The following is a 22,617-nucleotide window of genomic DNA, read 5'->3' as shown; positions in this document are numbered from 1 at the left end:
ATTGATAGTTCTATTCGACTGCGCGCTCTTCTTGCTGGGACTGAGAAAGAGTATGGACGTCCTGACATAGCCTCATCTTTCACCCTGATTGTGATCGCACCGACAACACGGATATAAACTGAGCTGACGGTCCGAACTCTCCACGAGGTTACCGTACTCATGCTCGATTCACCAGCACGAAGACAACAAGGCACCGGCACAGCAATATCCATGCGTGAAGCCGGGACAGTGTACGATCCAGACCAGGCTCGGTCGCTGGCCTGCTCGTCCAGGGGAGAGGCGCATGTTCCCTGGCTGTGTCCAGAGGCAGCTTCATGCCATCCCTCATCAGTAAACGGAAGTGCTGATCCCTGATGGTGCTCCGAAGGACATGGCCGTCACGGGAATTGGTAGGAGATGTCCAGGGAACAGGCTGTGCTGTCTGAGACTTTGTCGATAGAGTTCTCGACAGGAAGCACCATTCCTGTTGTGGGCACTGATTCCTGCAAACGAATACGATGGATCATGTCGGGTTGAGGACCAGTCTGCCACATCCTTGAGCTCACGCTGGCGTGAACTCACCGATATCACCCTCCGGGAGCGGGCACTCAATCTTCCGTCGAAGACACAACCGTGGAGTCCGGTCACTCGGCCGTGGTCTCAACATGTATGCACACTTTCTTTTCTCAGTGAAGTCTCCGATTAAGCGTGCGAACTCGTTGGATAGTCCGCGGTTTCGACTATCAACATGAGTAACGATGAGTTCGCGAGGGACTGTGTGGAAACTCTCTCAGGCGCAGCAGCGCACGTTCTTCCGAGTCTTCCGCAAATACGAAGGCATGGGGTTCACTACAGTCACCTCGCAGAGCCGGTGGTGATTAACCGCTCTTGGTCGCTTTTGCAGGGCTTGTCGATGGATTGATTGGTGGTGTTGTTGTCTGTGCATGGTGGTGCGTGTGATTAGCAAGGTTGTGAGGGTGCTAACCATGGTTTAGAGCTACCGGTTGAACGGCTGTGAGGGTGCTAACCATGGTTCAGAGCGACCGGTTGAACGCTTGTGAACGCTTGCAAGGCTGTTAAGCATGTTGCATGGCCATGCCCTTGTATATCAGTTCATCAGCCTTCAATGGCTTCACATTGGTGTCGCTGCTGTCAGCGCTATCAGAGCGGTGTTTGGTGAGCGGTGTAGCCACCGCTGGTGGAGGTTTTAAGCGGTGTGAGCACGTCGTTCGTGTGCTCGTATTCGTGACCGCGTTGCCTGCGACAGAAGGTGGGTTGCTGGTGCATATATATGGTGGTAGATCGCAGTGAATTGGTGTATCCAAACCTCCACTGTCCCTTCAATTGTCTGTTCACTCGCAATGCCCTATATCAATCCACAACACTCGTTTGCAAGCTCCAGCAGCTCCGACGCCTTTGATCCACCACAACACCCCCTTCCTTCAGCAGCTCGTGTCGTTGGTCACCGTCCAGTGCTCGCGAATGGCATGGTCGGTCGACGACTGTTGCCATGGCCAGCTCCAGCTCCAGCGACACCTGAGCCAGAGCCAGCAGCTGAGCCAGCAGCCGAGCCAGCAGCGTTCGAGCAACCAGTGCATGTTGATCGAGGGCTCATTCCATACACCATTCGTCAGCAAATCAAGGCTCTCAAACGCATCGCTGGCTGGACCTTTGCTCGCATTGCAGCTGCTCTTGATGAGCCATATACCACCGTTCAGAGGGTGGCGAATGAGGCAGCAACACCTGGTCGACACCTTCACAGTCACCTGCACGGACTGCGTCAGTTTGGCACCCCTGTGGCCAACCGGATCATCGACTATGTCACTGGCAGCGCAGAAGGACGCAGAGCGACCTATCAGCAGATCAAAGAGCAGCTCGAATTGGTATGCTCGGTCGACACCATTCGCCGCAGGCTCAACGAGCGTGGATACTTCAAGCGAGTGGCCAAACGAGCGCCGTTCTTGGATGCTGATGGACTCGATTTAAGGCCACAGTTCGGTCAGTGGTGCATTGATCAGAGCAACAATGGCCGGACCTTCCAGTTCGGTGATTCAGCTGCGTTTGGCCAAGGTGGTCAACAGAAGTTTCTGGTTATTCGTCGTGCTGATGAGGTGTTTGATCCGGACTGTCTTGGGCCAAAATACCGGCGCCAGAAGACGCAGCTGGTGTTTGGCTTCATCTGCGGTAACAAGAAGAGCAGACTCATCTTCTGGAACAATCAATGGGGCAAGATGACCGCTGCGAGCCTGAAGGAGCATGTGATACCAGAGCTGCACCGCTTTTGGCGTGAGTGTGGTGATGCAGAGGCTGCGTTGCGACTGCAAGAGCAATTCGACAGCGGTGTCGAATCCTTCGAGAGCGCCTTCGAGACAATTGACGGCCGCTTTGGAAGCCCAACACCTGTGGCCGAGGACGCCATTGTCGACGATGCTGTCAACGGTGATGTGGATATCTCGGTCACCCACGATGCCATGCCAATGCTCATGCTGGACGGTGCATCGGTCCACAAAGCTCCAGCCTTCCGCAACGAGCTGGATCGCCTTGAGATCCCTCACAGTCTCGACGTCTGGCCAGCCAATTCACCAGACCTCAATCCAATTGAGAACGTGTGGGCCATTATGAAGTATCGCCTGAATCGTTTCTACCCATTGCCGTCGACTCCAGAGGTCCACAGACAGCAAATCCAAGAGGTATGGGACTCGCTGACGGAGCACGATATCGGTCGGATTACGGGCTCGTTTCGGTCGCGTTGCGAGAAGGTGATTGCGCGTAAAGGTCGCCACACGGGCTATTGATGCCGGCGAATCGATTGGGAGCGGTTTCGAGATGGTGGTGTTGGTGGTTGTGGAGCGGTGAGGGTGCGAAGTCAAGCTGAATTTTCAGCTATCCATTCTTTCCCGGATTTTGCTTTGTAATCAATTAGTTCGTCAAGTGAAGTCAGATAGACTGATTTAATTGGCTCGCTTAACGCGGGCCGCACCTTCCGTCGGCCTCAATCACACCAAGGGTCCCTTGCACGTGACATGGTTTAAGTGGGTACCCGTCGCACTGGTGTGTTGACTGTATCGCCATCCAGTCCAAAGCTGGGATGATGTAGTGTGGAATTGATCGAGGGCGCTGATTTGGCTCTGTACGACATGACAAGGAAGACCGATCGGCAGTCATCAATGGCAAACGACATTCCGCCAATAAGGGTTTATTTTGCAGACACTCCCTCCGCATGCACGGCGAATCCATACCGTTTAGCAAGACCTACGTAAGATGTGGCCCGGGTACTAGGGAATACGTCGACCGGAGATTGTCTAGCACGATTTCCAAACATCACATCGACGTGGACCGGAGATGGCCCAACCCGTGATTCGAGGGCTGCATCGCATGATTACCAGGATTGACGGCGGCTTGACGCATCGGAGTTTTCACCGTCCGAATCAGGCCTGAGGTGAAAGGCCTGCTTACAAGGACATTGAACCAATCGAGGCCTGCAGTCTCTGCGAGGATATGATGGCGAGCACTCCGATGCGTCAACACGCTGTACGAGGTGCACCAATCGAGCCTCGAGGATTGCTTGTGATATGCCTGTCAAAACCTGGATCAGCACCTCGAGAGTAAGATCATGCCGAGGTCGCCAGTTTGAGCTATCAATCGTCTACCTCGGACAACTATTGCGTTCAAAATCAGCGTTTGAAGTTTTGCCATTGTGTGGGACAGATGGGTGGGACAGAAGGATGGGACTTTCGGGGGAACATCTTCCCGCTCTTATCTTGGCAAGCTAGACGACGACATTCACTCTTCTTGTTCAGTCGACCAAAGTCGAGCCTCCTTGTACCCCTTTCGACGACTATCCAATACGGAGCAGCTCACCATTACGATTCGCATCAACGCCTTTCAACAAATTACGGCTCGACAGTCGAGCCAGACTCGGCAGCCGGCACCTCTCCACACGAATTGGACATTCAGTGGTTCGATGCATGAGAGTGGTCACACTCTGCAGGCTCAGGGGTGATGTCCGGGGCTGCGGCCAGATTGGAATCGGCTCCTGGTCAACAGGCCTTTGGACTCGTGACAAGGTTTGAGCGGCGACCATTCCGATGTGCCAACCCGATGTATACTGGCTAGAGCCTCATTTCGTTTGCGAACAAAATGGTAAGACGGCGAGAAAGACGTGCAGATACGCCTGCCGGTATTCTTAGGAGAATGACTAAATAGTCATATAGTTCGCATGCAGGCCATGTGGCAAAACAACGAGAGAACTTGTTCACCGCCAGAACGTGCAGGCGACGGCACTGACAATATCACCAAATCTCAACGTACGAGGGAGAGCTTGATCATGGACCTCACTTTGATCTTGTCAGACACAGTCGTACACTTGCACACACGTACGTCAGAGGATTCATGCCATTCGCGAGGCTCAGGGGCATGTCAAGGGGCAGCAACAAATGAACGACCGCCTACAGCCGCTTTTCTGCTCGCAATCTCCGGAACCCATGCTGCGAATACGGCGGCGTGAACACAATTCCTGGAAAGGGTGTGACATCGCATGGACACCGGCATATCGACCCAGTGCATCTCGGATGGCCCAAGTCTCTTCTTGAGCTTACTTATTACACTGCTCCGTCTTCTCTCTGTCACTCAGCCTCCGCATACCAAATTCAAACATCGCATCATCATCAGTCCACATTAATACACAAACTCCGCCGCGGTCACTCCACCATCCGTACATCCACCATGCAGCTCAAGACCTACCTTCTCATCGCCGCCGCAACGATTTTTGGAGCAGTTGAGGGCGGTACCAACCTTTGGTGCCACAGCGACATGCCCGAACAGACGCAATCCCAATGGTGTGAAGATACTTTCAAGGGCAAGGGCGTAAGTCCCCCGGCCTACGTTCAACAAGCTGTTGCTTACTTCTCCGACACAGGGCGGCAAGGATGGCAGAGAATGCTGCCTTCCTCTTGGACAAATCAAACGCTTTACGCACGAATGCAGGAAGCTTCCGCATGGGCGATGGTGGTGGGTCAATCACGACGGGGGGAACTGTTGCGTTCGGTTTGGGGCTTGTTAATCGCCATGAGCTGGGCGCCGCCGACAAAGGCTGAGGAAGGTGTTCAAAAAACACCAAGAACCTCGCTCAGGTTTACTTGAACCCTTAAAGCCTTAGGCACCGTTTTATTTAAAGGCTCGTTATTATTACATAACTCGCTCGTTTTAGTTAGTCTATATAGCTTAAGGGCCTTCGCCCTTATAAATTAGTATTATTCTTTTTCCGCTTTTTAATTATCTAGTAGCTAAGAGCACTTAAGGCGGCTCCTTAGCCGTCTTACCGGCTAGCTCTGCTACTTAAGGGTTAGAGCTGGCCGGATGCTCGATTTATTGCCTATTTAATTAAACTAGCTTAAAACGACTCTAGTTTAAGACCTCCTTAGACCTATAGACTATACCGGACTTTCTACTTAGACTATATACTTAACTAGAAGTACCGGGTTTTCTATAGCTAGGGGTCCTATATATAGCGATTTACTCGGCGGTACTATATATGCTAGATTGCTAACTTCTACTTAAACGTTAATGCAAAACTCGTCTTGCCTTAAGTTTAAGACTTAAAGCGTAGAATTACCGCACTTAAAACTAGTTACCTAAACGCTTAAAGCGCGCTATGTTTAAATACGATAATAGCTAGAGCTGCCTAGCCGCTTAAGGAACTACAAGGAGGAAGTTATAACCCTTTAAGTTACTAGAAGCAATAACAACAGTAACTTAATTTAGTTCGATTAACAACCTATCCTACTAAGATAAGATGTCCGTTACTAGCTAAGCCGAAGGGACTATAGAGCTTCCTTCCTCCTACGACTTAAACCTAATAGTCGCTAAGGGAGAAAGGCTTAAGGAAGATAGGTAAGGCTATCTAAGCCTAATTAGCGAACTTAATCGTATTAAGGAACGAGGTAGCAATGTAGAGGCGGCACTATCTACTACTGCTTGTCTCTTCCTTAAAGGAGATCCTTAAATAGATCCCCTAGCTCTACTTAGAGCTAATATTACCTTCCGAACTCCTACTTAACTAAGCCGACCTGCTGCTACGAATATAGGCTTAGGCCCTACTCGTTTTAGCGAGTATGTAGCCGCCTTAAGGGAGATAGAGGAACATATTAATCGACTTAAAGAGGACGCTATCCGACTTTAGGCCGAGAACGCCCGCTTATCCTAAGAGCCTGTTCGAGCAGGATCTACTAACAGGCCTATCTAGGGACTAAGCAAGCTAGGAGCCGTACGGTTTAAGCTATCCTTATATCGAGGAGATAACCCTAGATACGGCTTAAGTAACGACGAGGGACTAAGTCGTCCTTATCGCTATACGTCTAGAACACTAGGCAAGGATATAACTCCCCTTAATTCCTTAGATACTTTTATTAAGGCTTCCGTCTAGGTACTAGAACTATACTAGGGAGACACTCGAAATAACGCTACTAATATCTAGGTTAGGTCTATAGAGCGTTACTTAAGGTCTTAGATTGCCCTAAGATAGAGGGGTATCTGCCTATCCGAAGCTAACCTTATCGAATTAGTAGGTAGCTAGATATAGCGTAACGCCCTTACTTAGTAGGAGGAATAAGAAGAGACTTGTAGGCTTAAAATTATTAAGGGAACCTATACCCTTAACTTAATGCTCGGCAACCTCGTCTCCTATTTCTAAGATTATTATTACTAAGAGAAGCTCTAGAGATAATACCGAGCTTTTAAGCAAACAGGAGGTATTATTACCTTCTATTACAAAATCCTCTTTATAGCTCGCATACTTAAGCTAAGGCCTAATAACTTCTCTAATACTACTGTCTTCTTTAATAGGCTTAAGCTATCGATTCGAGCGGAGCTTATTCGACATAAGCTTACCCCTTAAAAGGCTAGACTACAGGAGATTATAGACTAGGCTTAAGCTATTAACGTAGCTAACTAGAAGGTCGTAGATTCTTAAAGGGGCCTAAGAATAGATGCCCCTGCCTTTAAGGAAAACCGTAATGCTCTTGCTAGGAAGGCTTTTAAACTAAGAAAGGTAAACAAGACTACCGTAGAGTACGTTGCCGCTGCCCTTAAATATATAGCTAATAATAACAGCTCTAAGCTACCGGCTTAGGAGTATTCTTTAAAGTACTATAACTGCGGAGTCGCCGGACACACCTAGTATCGCTATTAGAAGAAGCTTAAGCCAGACTTGTAGAAGAAGCAGGACGACTATAATAGACGCAAGGGGGGCTTAAGCAAGCCGACAAAAAAATAGACAGCAACTTAGATACTAAGGATTCTAAGTCGTCTATTGCGTTGCCCTTATTACTTAGGACCCCTCCTAATACTTAACTTAACTACCTTAACGCTATAGGACTAAACCTTTTAGTTACCTCTAGACGCTTAGGTTTAAGTAAGCATTCTATTAAGGCTAAGTTCCTATTCGACACTAGGGCTACGCGTGTATACGTCTTACGAACGATCGCGGACTAGTTTCTAGAGGCTTAAGTAGCTATAGATTCCTAGACCGTAGTTCTGCCTAACGGCATAGCAATAGAGACAACCCTTAGGGTTAAGCTGCCTTACTAGCTACGTAACTTTAAGGGGGAAATTACTGCCCGAGTGCTTAATCTCGCTAATTACGAGGTAATCCTTAGCCTTAAATAGTTTAGGCAGTACTGCCCGACTATTAATTTCTTTACGAACAAGGTATACTTATACGACAACGGTGTTAAGTATGCTATACTATGCTCTAGATACGCTCCTAACTTAAGGAGCGTTCTAGTAGATAAGGACCTCTGTTCCCTTAAGGAACTAGAGGATTTACTTAACGTTAATCCCGATATGCCCTTATATCTCTTAAACATAGATAAATACTAGGAGCGGCAACAGGAGAGGGAACGCGATCCTAAGGACGACCCTATGTCCCTTAAGGAAGACGACGTTCCTCCTCCCTTAAGTAAGGAACCTAGCTTAAGCCGCATTATCCTAGATAATAGGGATCTGTTTAGATCTTCCTTGCCTAATAAGCTACCGAAGGACCGGTTTATTATGCATTTAATTAATACTAGGGACTACAAGCCGATTAATTAACAGCCTTACTAGCTGTCTTATGCCTAATCGCTTAAACAGGAGTCTTAAATTAAGGAACTCTAGAAGCGTAGGTTAATTAACAAATCCTAATTAGCTTAAGGGAGCCCTGTATTACTTGTACCTAAGCTAAGAGGGAAATAGCGAATATACGTTAATTTTAGGGCTCTAAATAACGCTACTGTTAAGGATCGATTCCCCCTACCTCGGATTTCCGACTACTTAAATGTATTTTATAGTTTAAGGTACTTTACTAAGATTAACTTAACCTCCGGGTTCTAGCAATTAAAAGTAAAGGAAGAGGACTAGCATAAGACAGCGTTTAATACTCGCTAGGGCAAATACTACTTTAAGGTAATGCCCTTTAGCCTATATAATACACTAGCAAGCTTCTAGAGCTTAATAAACGAAGCTCTAAGAAAGCACCTTTACAAGATATATTATAGTAGGGAATATCGCACTGTCACGTGCGGTCTGTATCTAGCTTCAGCTTCGTGTGCAGGTCGGAGGATTATCAAGACACCGACCTACAGAGACACTACCCTACGCACACGAGGCCCAACAGTACAGAGCTCTTAATACTACCTCTTTTGCCCCCCTACCTTTTACTCTAATTGTACAGTTTACCGCCCTTTTTGCCCCCTATGCTACCTCGTACGTCCGCACTGCTACTATCCGCGGGAGATCGGAACCTTTAGAAGTTCCCCCCTTACATTTTGGTAGACGATGTAAGACTCCTTCCTTCGCGAAAGCGGAGAAGGAGGATATACAAAGGGTAGGTAGTAGTACGGAAGTGCGGAGTAGCTACGACCTCGACAATAGCGCCGGTCGCCTTTCGAGTACTTACGACGCATACGACGAATACCCTCCCTCGAAGAAAGGCTCACGATATACCTCTGCCCCTTAGCTAGGGCAGTAGGCTTAAGTACCCAAGTTTAAAGTCTAAGTTCAAAATACAAAGTACCTTAATGCACAAATCGCTGTGTGCACATTGCTAGATCTACTACCGAATACACCCTAAATACACGAACATACGAACACACACACACATTCCCTATACCCTACCGAGCTGCACACCCTACGCCAAGCAGCTCGTCGATACAGCCCAAGAAGGAGAAGGAAGAAACCGAGGGAGCAAAAGATTACATAAAAAAGGGACACTAACATCGCATAGAGGCTCGGTATAAAGCGCTCTCGCACTAATGCATACAACCGCGCTACCGGACTCGGATGCACGCCCTTAAGGCGCGACGCTATAGCGGAGAGCATATCGACCACAATAGGCGCGATTTAGGGTAAAAAGAAGCCTCCTAGGCCTAAAATCGTACTGCTATAGCTTTTCCTACACCCGACTACCTGCCGGTAAAGGTAAGCGAGACGCGCGGCTACCTGCCGAGGCAGGTACGCTAGGCGTGCGGTAAACCCTATACGAGGCGCTCGTGAAGAAAAGAAAGAGAAATAGGGTGGAAAAAAGAGCCCTTAAGTACCTAGAAAACTTCACTAGTCGCGGTAAAAGTCATAATAGACATAATAGACATCGGAGATTATCGCTCCTATACCTGTACGAGCGACTACGCTACCGAGCTTAGCTATACGCCTTTAAAACGCGACACTACTACGGAGATAATATCGACTCTAGCGGATGCAAAATGGGGTGAAAACAAGCCTCCTAGGGCCAAAATCGTACTGCTATAGCTTTTCCTATGCCCGACTACCTGCCGAGGCAGGTAGGCCAGGCGTGCAGCACAGCCTATGCGTAGCGTTCGTGAAGAAAAGAAAAAGAAACAGGATGGAAAAAGAGCCCTTAAGTACCTAGAAAACTTCACCAACCGCCGTAGTAGCCATAATAGATATGCTAGACATTAGAGAATACTCGGTTACGTAAGCCGTCCCGTGCTCTCGATAGAATGGCTATAAGAAACGAGACTAACTAGCTATTATAGCGTGGGCGTCGCGAATACCCTAAGAAACGTCGCCCTATCGCACCGATCGTCTGACTGCTCCTCGGTGTTACTTTCCGAGGCAATAGCAGATGATATCGCTACGAACCCGGCACTAGAACCAGGGAGCACATGCGCCCTGCCTAGATCTACCGACACTAGGTTCTCGGTACGAGAATACGATATGTAGTTCTCGGCTCCAGCTGGCTGGAATAGTCTAAGAGGTGCGACCTTTCGAGGATGCGATGTTTCCTAGACTAAATTAGGAAGAGGGTCTGGTAAACAAATAATACTGAGCTACAGACCCTAGACGCATCCCTAGTCCTTATTTCCCTACCCTAGACTCTTCTACACCGCACGAGAAGCGATCCTGCCTTATTCTCGAGTTTCTAGATACTTAGCCGTCCTACGTGCCTAGAGCGTACAATTGCACCCTGCCTGCACTAAGGAGACTATCGAATATAGTCCTAGACTATACGTGAACGGCATAATCAGCTGTAGTGCACTACTAGCAGCAACAATGTTTCCTAGACTAATAGTCTAGCAAACCCTCGAGAGCTTCAAATGGCCTACTCCCGCCGCCCCGGTATCGACGACGACTTGCCAACCTTTTCCTATACTCCTTCCGAACATATATCTGCACTCCTTACTTCCTATTTCCCTATTTGCGACACCAAACTACATATCGCTATTACGATGTCTCCTAATAACACTCCTAACAACGGCCTGGACGGACCCTCCCGTCGTAGCTATCTTAATACTCCCTCGGAGATTCTCCGCAACACCCTAAGCACCGGCGAGGCTTCCGGAACTAATAGCCCTATCTAGGCACCTTCCGATGCTCGCGCCTTCCGCGATAGTAATAGGATTCTATTAGCTCGCTTTGCGACTAACTCGACTGAAGGGTCGACTAATAAGGCTCTCCCTTAAGCCGAAGGGATTGCTGCTATAGCGACCTATAGTACAGTTCCCGCTCCCTAGCCTGCTAACATAAACATCGCAGATCTTGTTACTACCCTTACCGCGGCTACTCGCAACAACAGAGCCCCTACTTACCGTGGTCGCGTACCCTTCCCTAGAGAGCCTAGTGCTCTATCCTTTAACGGCAAGGATGCCTCGACTTTCTTCTAGACTATAGCCGACTTCTTCGATTCGTACTTTAAAGGATTACGCACTCCTAACAGGGAAAGGATCCGACTTGCTGCTCGACACTCGGTACCGGATGTTCGAGCTTAGCTCGAGAGTCTTTCAGGCTTTAACAGCGAAAACTACGAAGCTTTTAAGGAAGAGGCTCTTTCCTACTATTAGTGCTATAATAGCTAGGTGTATAAGTACAGCCTCCCTTTCCTCGAGGAGCTGTGCGCAAAGGAAAGAGTCTAGGATATCTCCGGACAGAAGGATGACCTGCGTTAGTACGTTATAACGTTTAAAGCGGTCTCGAAAAGGATACCTCTTAAACAGTACAACGAAGTCGCTCGATACTACCTCTTCCTTAAAGGCTTACCCTCCGAGGTAGGACAGGAAATTATAAACAAGCTCGAAGTAGACGTCTCGAACCTAGCCTCCTATACTTAGCTTCCTCTATTGTACGATGCGACACTCAAGTACGTTACAAGCCGCATAGCTTATTAGGAGTTGTACGGCAAGGGCAAGAGCTAGGTTACTAGCTAGCTTGTTAACTAGACTAAGAAGAGGTATCCGAAGCTAGATGCATCGAACAATAGAGTCTAGTCGTTACGCGTACTAAAAGAGAAGCTGCCGGATATAGAGGACCTGTCTAAAAAGCTTTCTAAGATAACCATTGCTAAGATTAAGCGTGCGAGAGCTGAGAGAAGTGCACGTATAGCTGTTAATCTACCTAGGGACTTTCCGAAGTCTTATATAGCTACGCTACATACCGATAACACCCCTAATTCTCCCGAGTACTACTCGTACAATGTCGCTAGACCTAGACTAGTGCCCTATTAGTCGTCTAGCAGCTCGAACCCCTTTTACTAGGAAGCCTCTAAGTATACATACTTTTATTGCTTTAAACCCGGTTATAGTGTTCACGAATGCAAGTACATAAACTACCTCCTAAGTGCGGGCTAGACACACCGCGACAGTAAAAAGAAGTAGTATATCGGACGAGAAGGTAATGTTAACAGACGAAAGGTGCAGTTCAGGAACTGGCCGGATTAGCCTAAGCTCCGGATGATAGCTCCCGCTATCGAGAAAGCATAGGGAAGGGCTATTACCTAGCCTGCCGATGCGAATATTAAGGATGCTAAGAAGTACTAGCCAGCCTATAAACCACCTACAGCTGCCTTTGCTCCTCGGACATATGTACCGAGTATACCTCTTAACCCGGCACTTGTTCCTAGCCCTATTCCACCGACCTTAAAACCTGCACCCTCGTTACTAGCTTAACCTAGTCACCTAGGCTAAGGCTTAGGTTCCCCTATAGGACCCGCACTAGCGACGAACATAAATAGAAACTAGTGCAATATCGTCGCTAGAAGTACGGTTCCTAATGATCTAGTGTACATTAATAAGCGAGACCCTCGTGCCCCCTATATAAATTAGATCCGTACTAACTCTCTATCTACGAACGCTACGACTAGGCTAACGAGCACGGCTAAGGGAAAGGAGCCAGCCGCTAAGCCGAGCAATAATACTAGTCGTATTAGGAAGCTAAAGAAGACGGTATCTATTAAGATCGATGCCCGCAAGATCCCTAATACGGAAGAGTACATAAAGGTAGTCGAAGAAGGCTCGCAGTCGACATAGGGCACTCTTACTAGTAATAGTACATTTAACACTGGTGACCAGCCGCAGTCCGCAAACGACAGCCAAACCTAGGACCCTACTAGAAGCATAGATCTAGATCCTACCCCTCCTTCTTAGGGCTTCGTCAACCCCCCGCTGCTAAAGAAAAAGAAGAACCAGAAGCCTACTACGACTAGAAAAGGTGCTTAGAGAAGGGACATTTACCTTCGAGAGCGACTTAACATAGAAAAGGTGCTGCTCGACAGGATACTAGCGCAGCCGTCTAATATCCCTGTTAGGGAGCTTCTCGCTACCTCGCCTACTATAGCTAGGGGACTTCTTAAGCGCTGTGCTCGGAACTAAGAAGACTTCGCAATAGCTACTAAGGAAGCCGGGCTGTCGATTATTGTTAAGGAGGACAACATTGCTGCTACTACAGTATACTAGTACAATATAGATAAGCTACTTCGTTCTTACGGGGTACGAGTCGAGTTTGAACTTAGCAGTGCTACGGCTAAGCACATCCTACCCTCTGGATTTTATGCACGCAATAGGTTCGTAGAAGAGATAGAAGACGATAACCCTACTTTCCTCGGTCCTATAATTAAGGAGCTATATATTACAATGCCCCCGAGACTAATGCAGGACCTGTACGAAGACCCCAAGGACGCGAGGTTGTCCTTTAACGACCGAGACTATATTATTATACCCTTACCCGTTGTAGAATGCATTGTCGGTCCGAAACGACATAGGGAGCGTCGTACTATAATTAACGAGGGATCTAAAGGGAACATTATAAGCTAATCTACAGTAAAGCGAGCGGGTGTTAGCATACGCACCTGCCGGCTAATACAGATAAATACGGTTAGTAGCTGTGCGGATTTCCTAGGTATTGCAGAGCGGGTACCGATCGAGGTTATAGGAGTTCTTACCCACTCGTCGTTTCTTATTGTACGGACTGCACCTTTCCTTCTCGGCCGACTATAGACTAGACAAGTGCGGCTTAGATCTGTAAACTGCGACGACGGGTCCCTCGAGTGCACAATCGCGACACCGGATAGAACAACGATTACCTTTACTAGAGTTAAGGGATACGGAGACAGGTACGGTCCGACCGAGGCATTTTACATAACTAAGCCCGAAGAGTCGGGAAACGAGTAGGCTGCCGACACCCCGGTAACGCGGTAGCATCATTTAACTATCCGGAGGACCACTTACAGTCGTCCGGAACGAGACTGCTAGTCGAAGTCGACCCGAAGCCTTTCCCAGACCCCGGGTCTAGCAAACATTTCCTTAGCACCTAGGATGAAGTAAGGGCTTAGGACGAGTTCCGGACCATTACCTCGACAAAATACACTATCAATCCCTCGGATACAGTCTAGGAAACTACCTTACAAGCTCGAGTAGCGTCGCTAATTATTAAGTAGGCGGATATTCTCTAGTTAGATTACCTCTAGCGAAAAACGGAATAGGAGGCAGGATCCGCTCCGAATGCATACACTATATACAAACGCAAGGCGGACAAGATTAGACCCGTTAATAGTAGTATTCACGACACTAGCAGCAAGCCCCCTAGTAGTACTTTCAACTAGCGGCAGAGATGTCTTGAAAATAAGGCTAAACTTACACCGAGCACGCACCCCTAGGACAACAAGTACCTTATCCCTAAGTTTTCTAACATCGAGAAGGGTTCGAGACTTACCCCTAAACGCATAAACAGCTTTAAGACTACGATCGAACTAAAGCCGAAAGAACTCGAGCTTTTTTATGCCTGTCTCTTCCGACGAGAGAAGTCTCTTACTTAGGATTTCTTACATGTCGGTCGCCTTAACGAGGATGTTTCCCTACTAGTAGAGATCCGCACGATTCCGCACAAGGCCTGGCAGTGCAAGAACTTCCCTATCCCCGCAGCCCTCGAGAAGGTAGTAATACAGATAGTTAGTAAGCGAGCCTATAATAGAGTAATCGAACTATCCTGTAGTGCATACCGGAACCCCTAGTTTATCGTACAAAAGAAGCTAGACAACCTAAAGCTACTAAAAGCCAAGGACCCTATGCTAGAAGGGGAGAGTGTCTAGGAAAAGAAGGAGGAGAAGAAGTACCGACTTATTAACTCAGCTACAGAAGTGAACCGTGTTACGCTAAGGGATGCTAACATGCCACTAGACGCAGACTCCTTTTCCGCAGACTTCGCAGGGTACACTACTACCTCGCTTATAGACCTCTTCTCTAGATACGACCAAATACCCCTAGCCGAGCACTGTCGGGACCTTACCTCCTTTTACATACTGCTCGGGCTGTTTAGGCACATAGGGATTCCTATAGGCAGAACGAATTCGGTCGCTTAGTTCTAAAGGATTATAACTACTATCCTTTAGGAGCACATAAATTACCGAGCTCGCCCCTTTCTAGACGACATTAGAGTTAAAGGTCTACGCACTACGTACGATAACGAGGAAACCGAGCCCGGCATCCGACGTTAGGTTGCTAAACATGTTACGAACCTTAACGTAGTCCTTACCGACATTAAGAGAGCCGGACTTACTATATCAGCTCTTAAGTCGCGATAGTTCTCGACAGGGGTACTAATTGTCGGGTACGTTTGTAATGTGCATAGCCGTTACCCTAATAAAGCACAAGTCGTTAAGATCACCGAGTAGCCTGCTCCAGACAACCCTAAGGAGGTTCGAGTATTCCTAGGTGTGGTCGTGTACTTCCGCATCTAGATTAAGAAGTATGCACAGGTGTTAGCTCCGCTGTATAATCTACTAAAGCCTAATATGTGCTAGTGTTAGACCACCGAGTATAACGCATCGATAGAGAAATTAAAGAAGGCTCTCGTTACTACACTAGCTCTTAAGACTATAGACTACGTTTCGGGAGGACAGATTATCCTTGCTGTTAATGCATCCGGGGATGGGTTCGGAGCAGTCCTTATGCAACGAGATGTCGATAACTACAAGACAAGACACCTATCTCGGTATAAAAGCGGCATCTAGAAGCCGAACGAGCGAAAGTTCGATGCTAGGAAGCTTAAGTATCTCGGTGTTTTAAAGGCATTAAAAAAGCTAAAGCACTATCTCTACGGTGTTTACTTCCTACTTAAGCTAGATGCGAATACTCTAGTCTATTAGTTAAACCGACCGCCGACTAACTTGCCTAACGCAGTAATAACAAGGTGGCTTTTATAGATACGACTGTTTAATTTCGATGTAAAGCATGTTCCTAGCCGACTGCACACTACTGCAGATGCGCTGTCTCGACGACCGCATACTTAGTCCGATAACATTAACGAGGAGCATAAGCAGGACTACGAAGAAATAATTAACAGCACACTATATGCAGTATACGCGAATCGTGTCGAGGCCGAAGAGATTACCCCTAATCTAGAAGAGGAACTTGTTCGGAACAGCATTAACAGCTTCCTCTCGGACTTCTACTACGATGTAACATACTACCTCCTAACCCTTCGACGACTAGTAGGAGTAAACAGGAATAGCTAGTATGCCTTTAAGAAAAGGGCATCTCGCTACCTAGTTAGGGAGCGCTGCCTGTAGTATTAGAAAAGAATTAACAAGCCGCTATACAGAGTTATCGACAAGGAGTCTAAGCAGAAGTTAATTATCCGTATCCTCTATAGGGACCCTACCTCCGGCTATAGAGGGCGTAAAGGGACCTACATAAAGATCGCTTGTCGGTATTACTAGCAGGGACTGTATAAGCAGGTCCGAGATTTCGTCGGAAAGTGCCCCGAGTGTCTTCTTCGATCGTCTAGACTAGCAAGTGTGTCGGAGCTACACCTAAGATACAACAGCTATGTTAGCGAGTCGTAGCATATAGACGTCGTTTATGTCGATAGCTCCGGAAGCATTATTATAGCTAGGGAGTCTCTCTCTAGATAGCCGGAAGGAAGGATCGTAAACAAGGGGCAGAATTAAGGTATAAGCTCAAGGCAGGTCGCGAAGTTTCTTTTTAAAGACGTCTTTTCACGCACTAGAGCCTATAACCGGATCTTCTTTAATAAAGGGCCTAAGAACTACGGCGATGTGCCTTAACTGCTAGCTTAAATAGATACAAACCTTAGTCGTGTGTCCGCCTACTACCCTAAAGCGAACGGTCTAGTCGAGCGTAGACATCCTAACATCCTAGACGTCCTTACGAAGTGCACGCAGGGCAAGCTGAAGGGCTAGAGATCCTTTTTCTACGCAGCACTATAGGCAGACCGCACTACTGTTCGCAGGTCTACGGGATGTACGCCGGCAAGTCTTTTCTATGCATTTAATATTGTCCTACCTATTAAGCTGCGGTACGACACTTGGAAAACGATTAACTAGAAGATAGTGCGTACGACCGAAGACTTGCTAGCCGCTCGAGTAAGGCAGATCTTCTGCTCTAAGAAGGATGTTAGAGAAGTTACCGCCCTGCAGCGCAGGCTACGAGATGCCTAGAAGGAGTACTAGGATATGAACTATAATATCGACAACAAGCCGCTTAAGAAGGGGCAGCTCGTGCTGTTAAAAAGAGGCGAGCGAAAGTCTACCTACGAGAAGCTGTCCTTTCGATAGAAGGGGCCCTACTAAGTAACAAGTGTAAGCCTGGACACCGGTACCTACAAGATTGCAGAGCTAGACGAGGCAGAGCTCTAAGGCACATAGTCTAGGGACATGCTTTAGGTAGTCCCTGCAGACTACCTCGAGCATGTTAATAAGCTCGAAGAGCTAACACACGGCGACTTAAACCCTAAATAGCTTGCAAGTGTTAAGAGTAAGGATAAAGAGCCGGCATTACCTTACGGCGACGACCCTGCCGCTAAACAGTACAGAGAACTAGCTCCCGGACCTCCGAACATCGTGTAGGGGGTAAGGGAATCCTCGCTGTCCCCGGAAGAACGATTACAGTACCTAAGAATCTAAGTGCGGCTATAATTCGCATTAAAATGTTTCCCAAACTAAGGGTCTGGCAAACATAGCGACGGATGCTCTCGGCTTACTATAATTGTTTCCTAGACCGGTAGTCTAGGAAAGGCTCCGCTCGCTCTCTCGGGCAAACATTATTATTACCTAAAGAGACACACACATTTCTTTGTGTTAAAGTAAGCTCTTTTGCTTACAACAAGACCCCCGGCACGACCTTATCTCCGTCCTCGCCGCTATCTATCTAATAGACTAACACCGCCAGACTCTTCCGCACTACAATTACTAGCGCATTTACGAAGAACAATTACGAGCAAATTCACGCACATAATCACGAGCGAGCAGCTGTTGTTGTTGCCTCCTGCCGGCGGACATCTTTTAAAGGCTAGTGCTGCCGGATAGGCCTAGCTATTTGCCAGACTATTTAGGGAAAAGGGTCTGGTAAACATTTGCGAAGGATAGGACATTGCCTAGGTATCTCTGCTAGCTACGACTAATCTACTATTGTTTAGAGCGTACTAAACATACGTTCTCTACCCTAAAGGGGAGGAAGTTACAATTTACGAAGCTTGGTTACCCTTTCGGACATTTAGGGGCTAGGCTGCCTTTTTCTGGACAATTATGTATATTCTGCTACAATTACGAGACTGCTAATGCGAAATATTTACTAATATAACAATTACCGACATAACAATTACAGGCCTTTCCTAACAATTACGAGCTCTTCTAACAATTATAAGCACAAGCACGCACACAATTCACGAACTAATAATTACTAATATAACAATTACTAACACAACAATTACAGGCCTTTCCTAATAATTACGAGCTCTTCTAACAATTACGAGCATAAGCATATATATAATTCACGAACAAGCAAGGGACCCGCTTTCTACCTGCTCGCCCTACTTAAAAGCCTTAATCTTCTCTACACCTCCGACTTCCCTACAACATCTACTATATCTTCTTTCTTTCCTATCTCCTTGCACCTCCCCTAACGACTCCTTTTCCTCCTAGACGAACCTTATCTGCGTCCTCGCAGACCTTCGACCTAATTAAACACCCTCTACGAGCCCCCCCTCGACACACTTACCAACCGAGCGCATTAGCGCAAAACAACACTGAGCGCGCCGAGCGCATATAACACACATACCAACCGAGCGCATTAGCGCAAAACAACACCGAGCGCGCCGAGCGCATACAATACACATACTAACCGAGCGCATTAGCGCAAAAACAACACCTTCGAAACGATACGAGCGCACTAAGCGCACACAACACACCCTAACAACGAGCGCAACTGCGTATACTACTACCGACATAGACAACATCCTGGCTCGCCTCCGGAGCACACCCTTAACAAACAATAAAGAAATGCGTATAGCCTTCTCGACTGCGTAGAACACTAGAGAGCTAGGAAAACTCGAGAGTCTCCTTAAGAGCATGCTAGACGCGGACCGCGAGCGAGTAGTGTTAGACATCGTTAATACCTTGGAATTAGGATTGGAAAAAGCAGCAGAGTTTGCAGCAGGCATGTAGGATTTCGTACAGATAAACCGGGTCCCTATTACCTTAGGAACCGGGAGGATTACTAGACAGGATAGTATTGTAGCTGCTTATCCGAGGCTGGTAGCGGCAGCTACGGATAGCAGGAGGACCCGCAACCGCAAGAAGGGCATTTACGACGCCCTTACAAAAGAATAGGGACAGGACGTAATAGATGCAAACCCGGAACTAAGGCAATACGTGTACAAATCCGAGAACATAGCAAAAGAGATTCGAAAGCTGGCTTCGAAGTACAAGACGTAGTCCGATAAGGGTACGACAGTAGCTATGCTTGTTTTACGAGAATACATTCGTTAGTATAGTTAGGGCGTAGGACAGGGTTATTCGGATCCGAGAGGAACTAAGTACACTACTAAGGACTTCTTTACAGTCGGCAAACTAGGAGGAATCGATCGCCCTACATAGGAGCAGATTGACATTATGCGCAACACGTACAACCGGCATATAGATAGTCGTAGGTAGATAGTGCCCTACAAGCCTAAGGGAAAGGAGAAGGAAATTGCGTCTAGATCTAACACTTAGAAGCAGATCGAAGCACCTCCCGCTATAAGCACGTAGTCCAAAACTAAGGAAAAGCCAGCTAATCTCGGCAGTCTTCCTATACGCGGTACCCCTTCCGAGAGTAGCTCCGGCCGCCCCTAAACACTATACTCCGGCAGATCCATTTCTAGCCCTAGTCTCGGAGGAAGTATCTACGCGTCTCCTGTTGTTCGCACTACGGGAAGGGCTCGCTTAGTTAGTTAGGCAGTGACTAAAACACAGATCGCTCTCGGCATGCCTATTACGGAACCTACAAACACGACCTGTAATTGCAAGAACGCCTTACCTTAAATTATCGCTACGATTAATAGCCTAAGGAGGCTTCCGCTTTCGCAACGTCTTGCTACCCCGAACCAGCTGTTTCGATGCCTGCAACTGCTGTATCCGGACAGTACGAAGCCAAAGGATAAGTGCATGTTCCTATGCTACAATCATGCAAGGGACCTGCTTCGATACTTCGGAATTAAGGTAAAGACCGGGAATGTAATAGCAAAGAACAACACGCTCTTCAAACTTACTACCCTTAAGTACGATACGTACAAGCTTAGCTAGCTAAAGATAGGTTCCGAGACGTACAAGATATAGTTTAAGGATGCTCGTCCGTCTCGACCATCGGACTTCCTTAGGCCGTACCGCTTCGACAATAACGTCCCACGCAGAGAACTCGGCCAGCTTAACTTTAACAGCTTCTTTAACAAGGCTCGCTAAGCGATGTACTTAACGGCTAGTTAGGAGAACGAGTTTAAGAGAAATAGCACGCTTAACATTCCCCTCTTCGCGTAGATCGGACAGGACAAGGCCCTTTGCAAGATTATTAATAAGGAAATAGACATGTACTTGTGGCATTAGCGCGAAATTAATAGCTAGCCTAACTACGGATGGCTTCGCACGATGTGCTACTCTTAGATCTAGCAGCTTATCCGCCAGGACATTTTATACTAGCTGCTATATGTTCTTCTGCGAGGTAACTATAAGCACCGGCTAGTATCGTACCTATACTACGCTAAGAGCACTAAGAAGGGCGACAACACTACCTTTAAGCATATTAACCTTACGGTCAGCCGCATAGTTAAGGAGAATCGCGGTATTAACTAGATTTAAGGTACGGTCTCCTTAACAGACGAGGGCAAGAAGGACTGTACGGTGCTCGTTAAGAGGATGCACAAGAAGGAGATCTTTCAGGAATAGTACTAGTAGATAAAGGCTAACAACTGCGCAGACGGAGTAGTGTAGAAGATCGATTCTACAGTGCTGCCGCAACACTTCCTAGATCGCTATAAGCTCAAGTAGGAACACGTTCCTTACAAGGCATTTGATGTTCGCATTACGGTTCCGCATCTGCTACATAGTGTCGATACTAAGGCAGAGACCGAACGTCGAACGATTCTTCCCTAGTTCGTAGCTGTGCATACAGATAGTTCTCTCGAGTGTGCCGAAGCTAGTAACTAGGAGATGCTGCGCAAAGCTTATATAGACCTGACCGCCCCCGACAAGACACCCTCCGGTCTTATTAACAAGTACGGCAAGATTCCTTACGCCTTCCCTGCGGCTATGTCTTTAACACCTAACAACTACATCGCTACTGCACTTGTTGCTTACGAGAAGTAGGAGAGCCCTGGAGTCGTCGTCGAACTAGAGAAGCTTATACGCCTTAATATTGTCGATCTAAGGGCATAGATTAAGAAGCAGCGGGATGCGACTGTAGCTCGAGTGAAGGCAAACTATAAGGACATTAAGTACGCGGAGAGGAATACGTTCGGTAACCGATCGTACTACAACGCTAAGGACAAGCACCTAACCGACTTCTGGGAGCACTAACCTCTACTAGCTAAAGTCGCTCCTAACGATGTAGACGACAGGGAGCGTAAGCTACTTAGGCAGGGAGATACGGACATCGCAGTACCCTAGGAAGTCCCCGACTCGCTTATCGGCAAGGATAGCAAGCGCGTACCTGGACGCGATATACAGTAGGAGGATAGTACTTAGCGATAGGTTTATAATGTTTCCTAGACTAAAATCCGCATTAGGTCTAGGAAACATTTGGTGCGAACAGGACATAAGGAGCGGCTGTTTTCTGCACTAGCGATTGTTTTGAGGTTCTTTTTTCTTTTTTGTTGTTTCTTTTGTTTTGTTTCTTTTGTTTTGGATGCGATGTATGCGATAGACATGCGTAATAGGTACAAAACCCGAGGATGGGGACAGTCTACGTTGGCAACAAGTTAAAAAGGACGACGCTAGTGCTAGATCTGGAGGGTTTTTACGCTATGAGCGTGCACAATGGTATGGTTTAGGTTCTTGCAGTGTCTAGGTTAGACACTATAGGAGGGGGACGGATGTAGTGGGGAATATCGCACTATTACGTGCGGTCTGTATCTAGCTTTAGCTTCGTATGTAGGTCGGAGGATTATTAAGACACCGACCTACAGAGACACTACCCTACGCACACGAGGCCCAACAGTACAGAGCTCTTAATACTACCTCTTTTGCCCCCCTACCTTTCACTCTAATTGTACAGTTTACCGCCCTTTTTGCCCCCTATGCTACCTCGTACGTCCGCACTGCTACTATCCGCGGGAGATCGGAACCTTTGGAAGTTCCCCCCTCACAATATATAGTTTACTTAGACGATATTGTAATTTTCTCTAAGACCCTAGAGGAATACGAAGTCTACTTAAAGGAAGTCCTAGATGTCCTACAGTCTTAAGAGCTGTATTACTCCCTTAAGAAATATTACATTAGGGTTAAGGAATTCGACTTCTATAGATATCGAGTAAGCTATAATTAAGTTAGGCCTATAGAAGATAAGATCTCTATTATTAGAGATTAGCTATAGCCGACTAACG

General features: G+C 47.3%; 1 protein-coding gene across 1 annotated transcript; it reads left to right on the top strand.

The window, feature by feature from the left end:
* Window positions 1–1,313: 1,313 nt before the first annotated feature.
* Window positions 1,314–2,988, top strand: MYCGRDRAFT_104385 (uncharacterized protein; the record flags this gene model as incomplete). The annotated part of the gene is made up of 1 exon (XM_003852688.1): window positions 1,314–2,988. One exon carries the CDS (start codon window positions 1,341–1,343, stop codon window positions 2,772–2,774), a length of 1,434 nt encoding a protein of 477 aa, XP_003852736.1.
* Between the last annotated feature and the right edge of the window lie 19,629 nt (window positions 2,989–22,617).

Source organism: Zymoseptoria tritici, chromosome 5 (genome assembly GCF_000219625.1).
Source record: "Zymoseptoria tritici IPO323 chromosome 5, whole genome shotgun sequence".
NCBI lineage: Eukaryota > Fungi > Ascomycota > Dothideomycetes > Mycosphaerellales > Mycosphaerellaceae > Zymoseptoria > Zymoseptoria tritici.
Note: the sequence above shows the minus strand (reverse complement) of the source record. Positions and strands in the feature narration are given on the sequence as shown.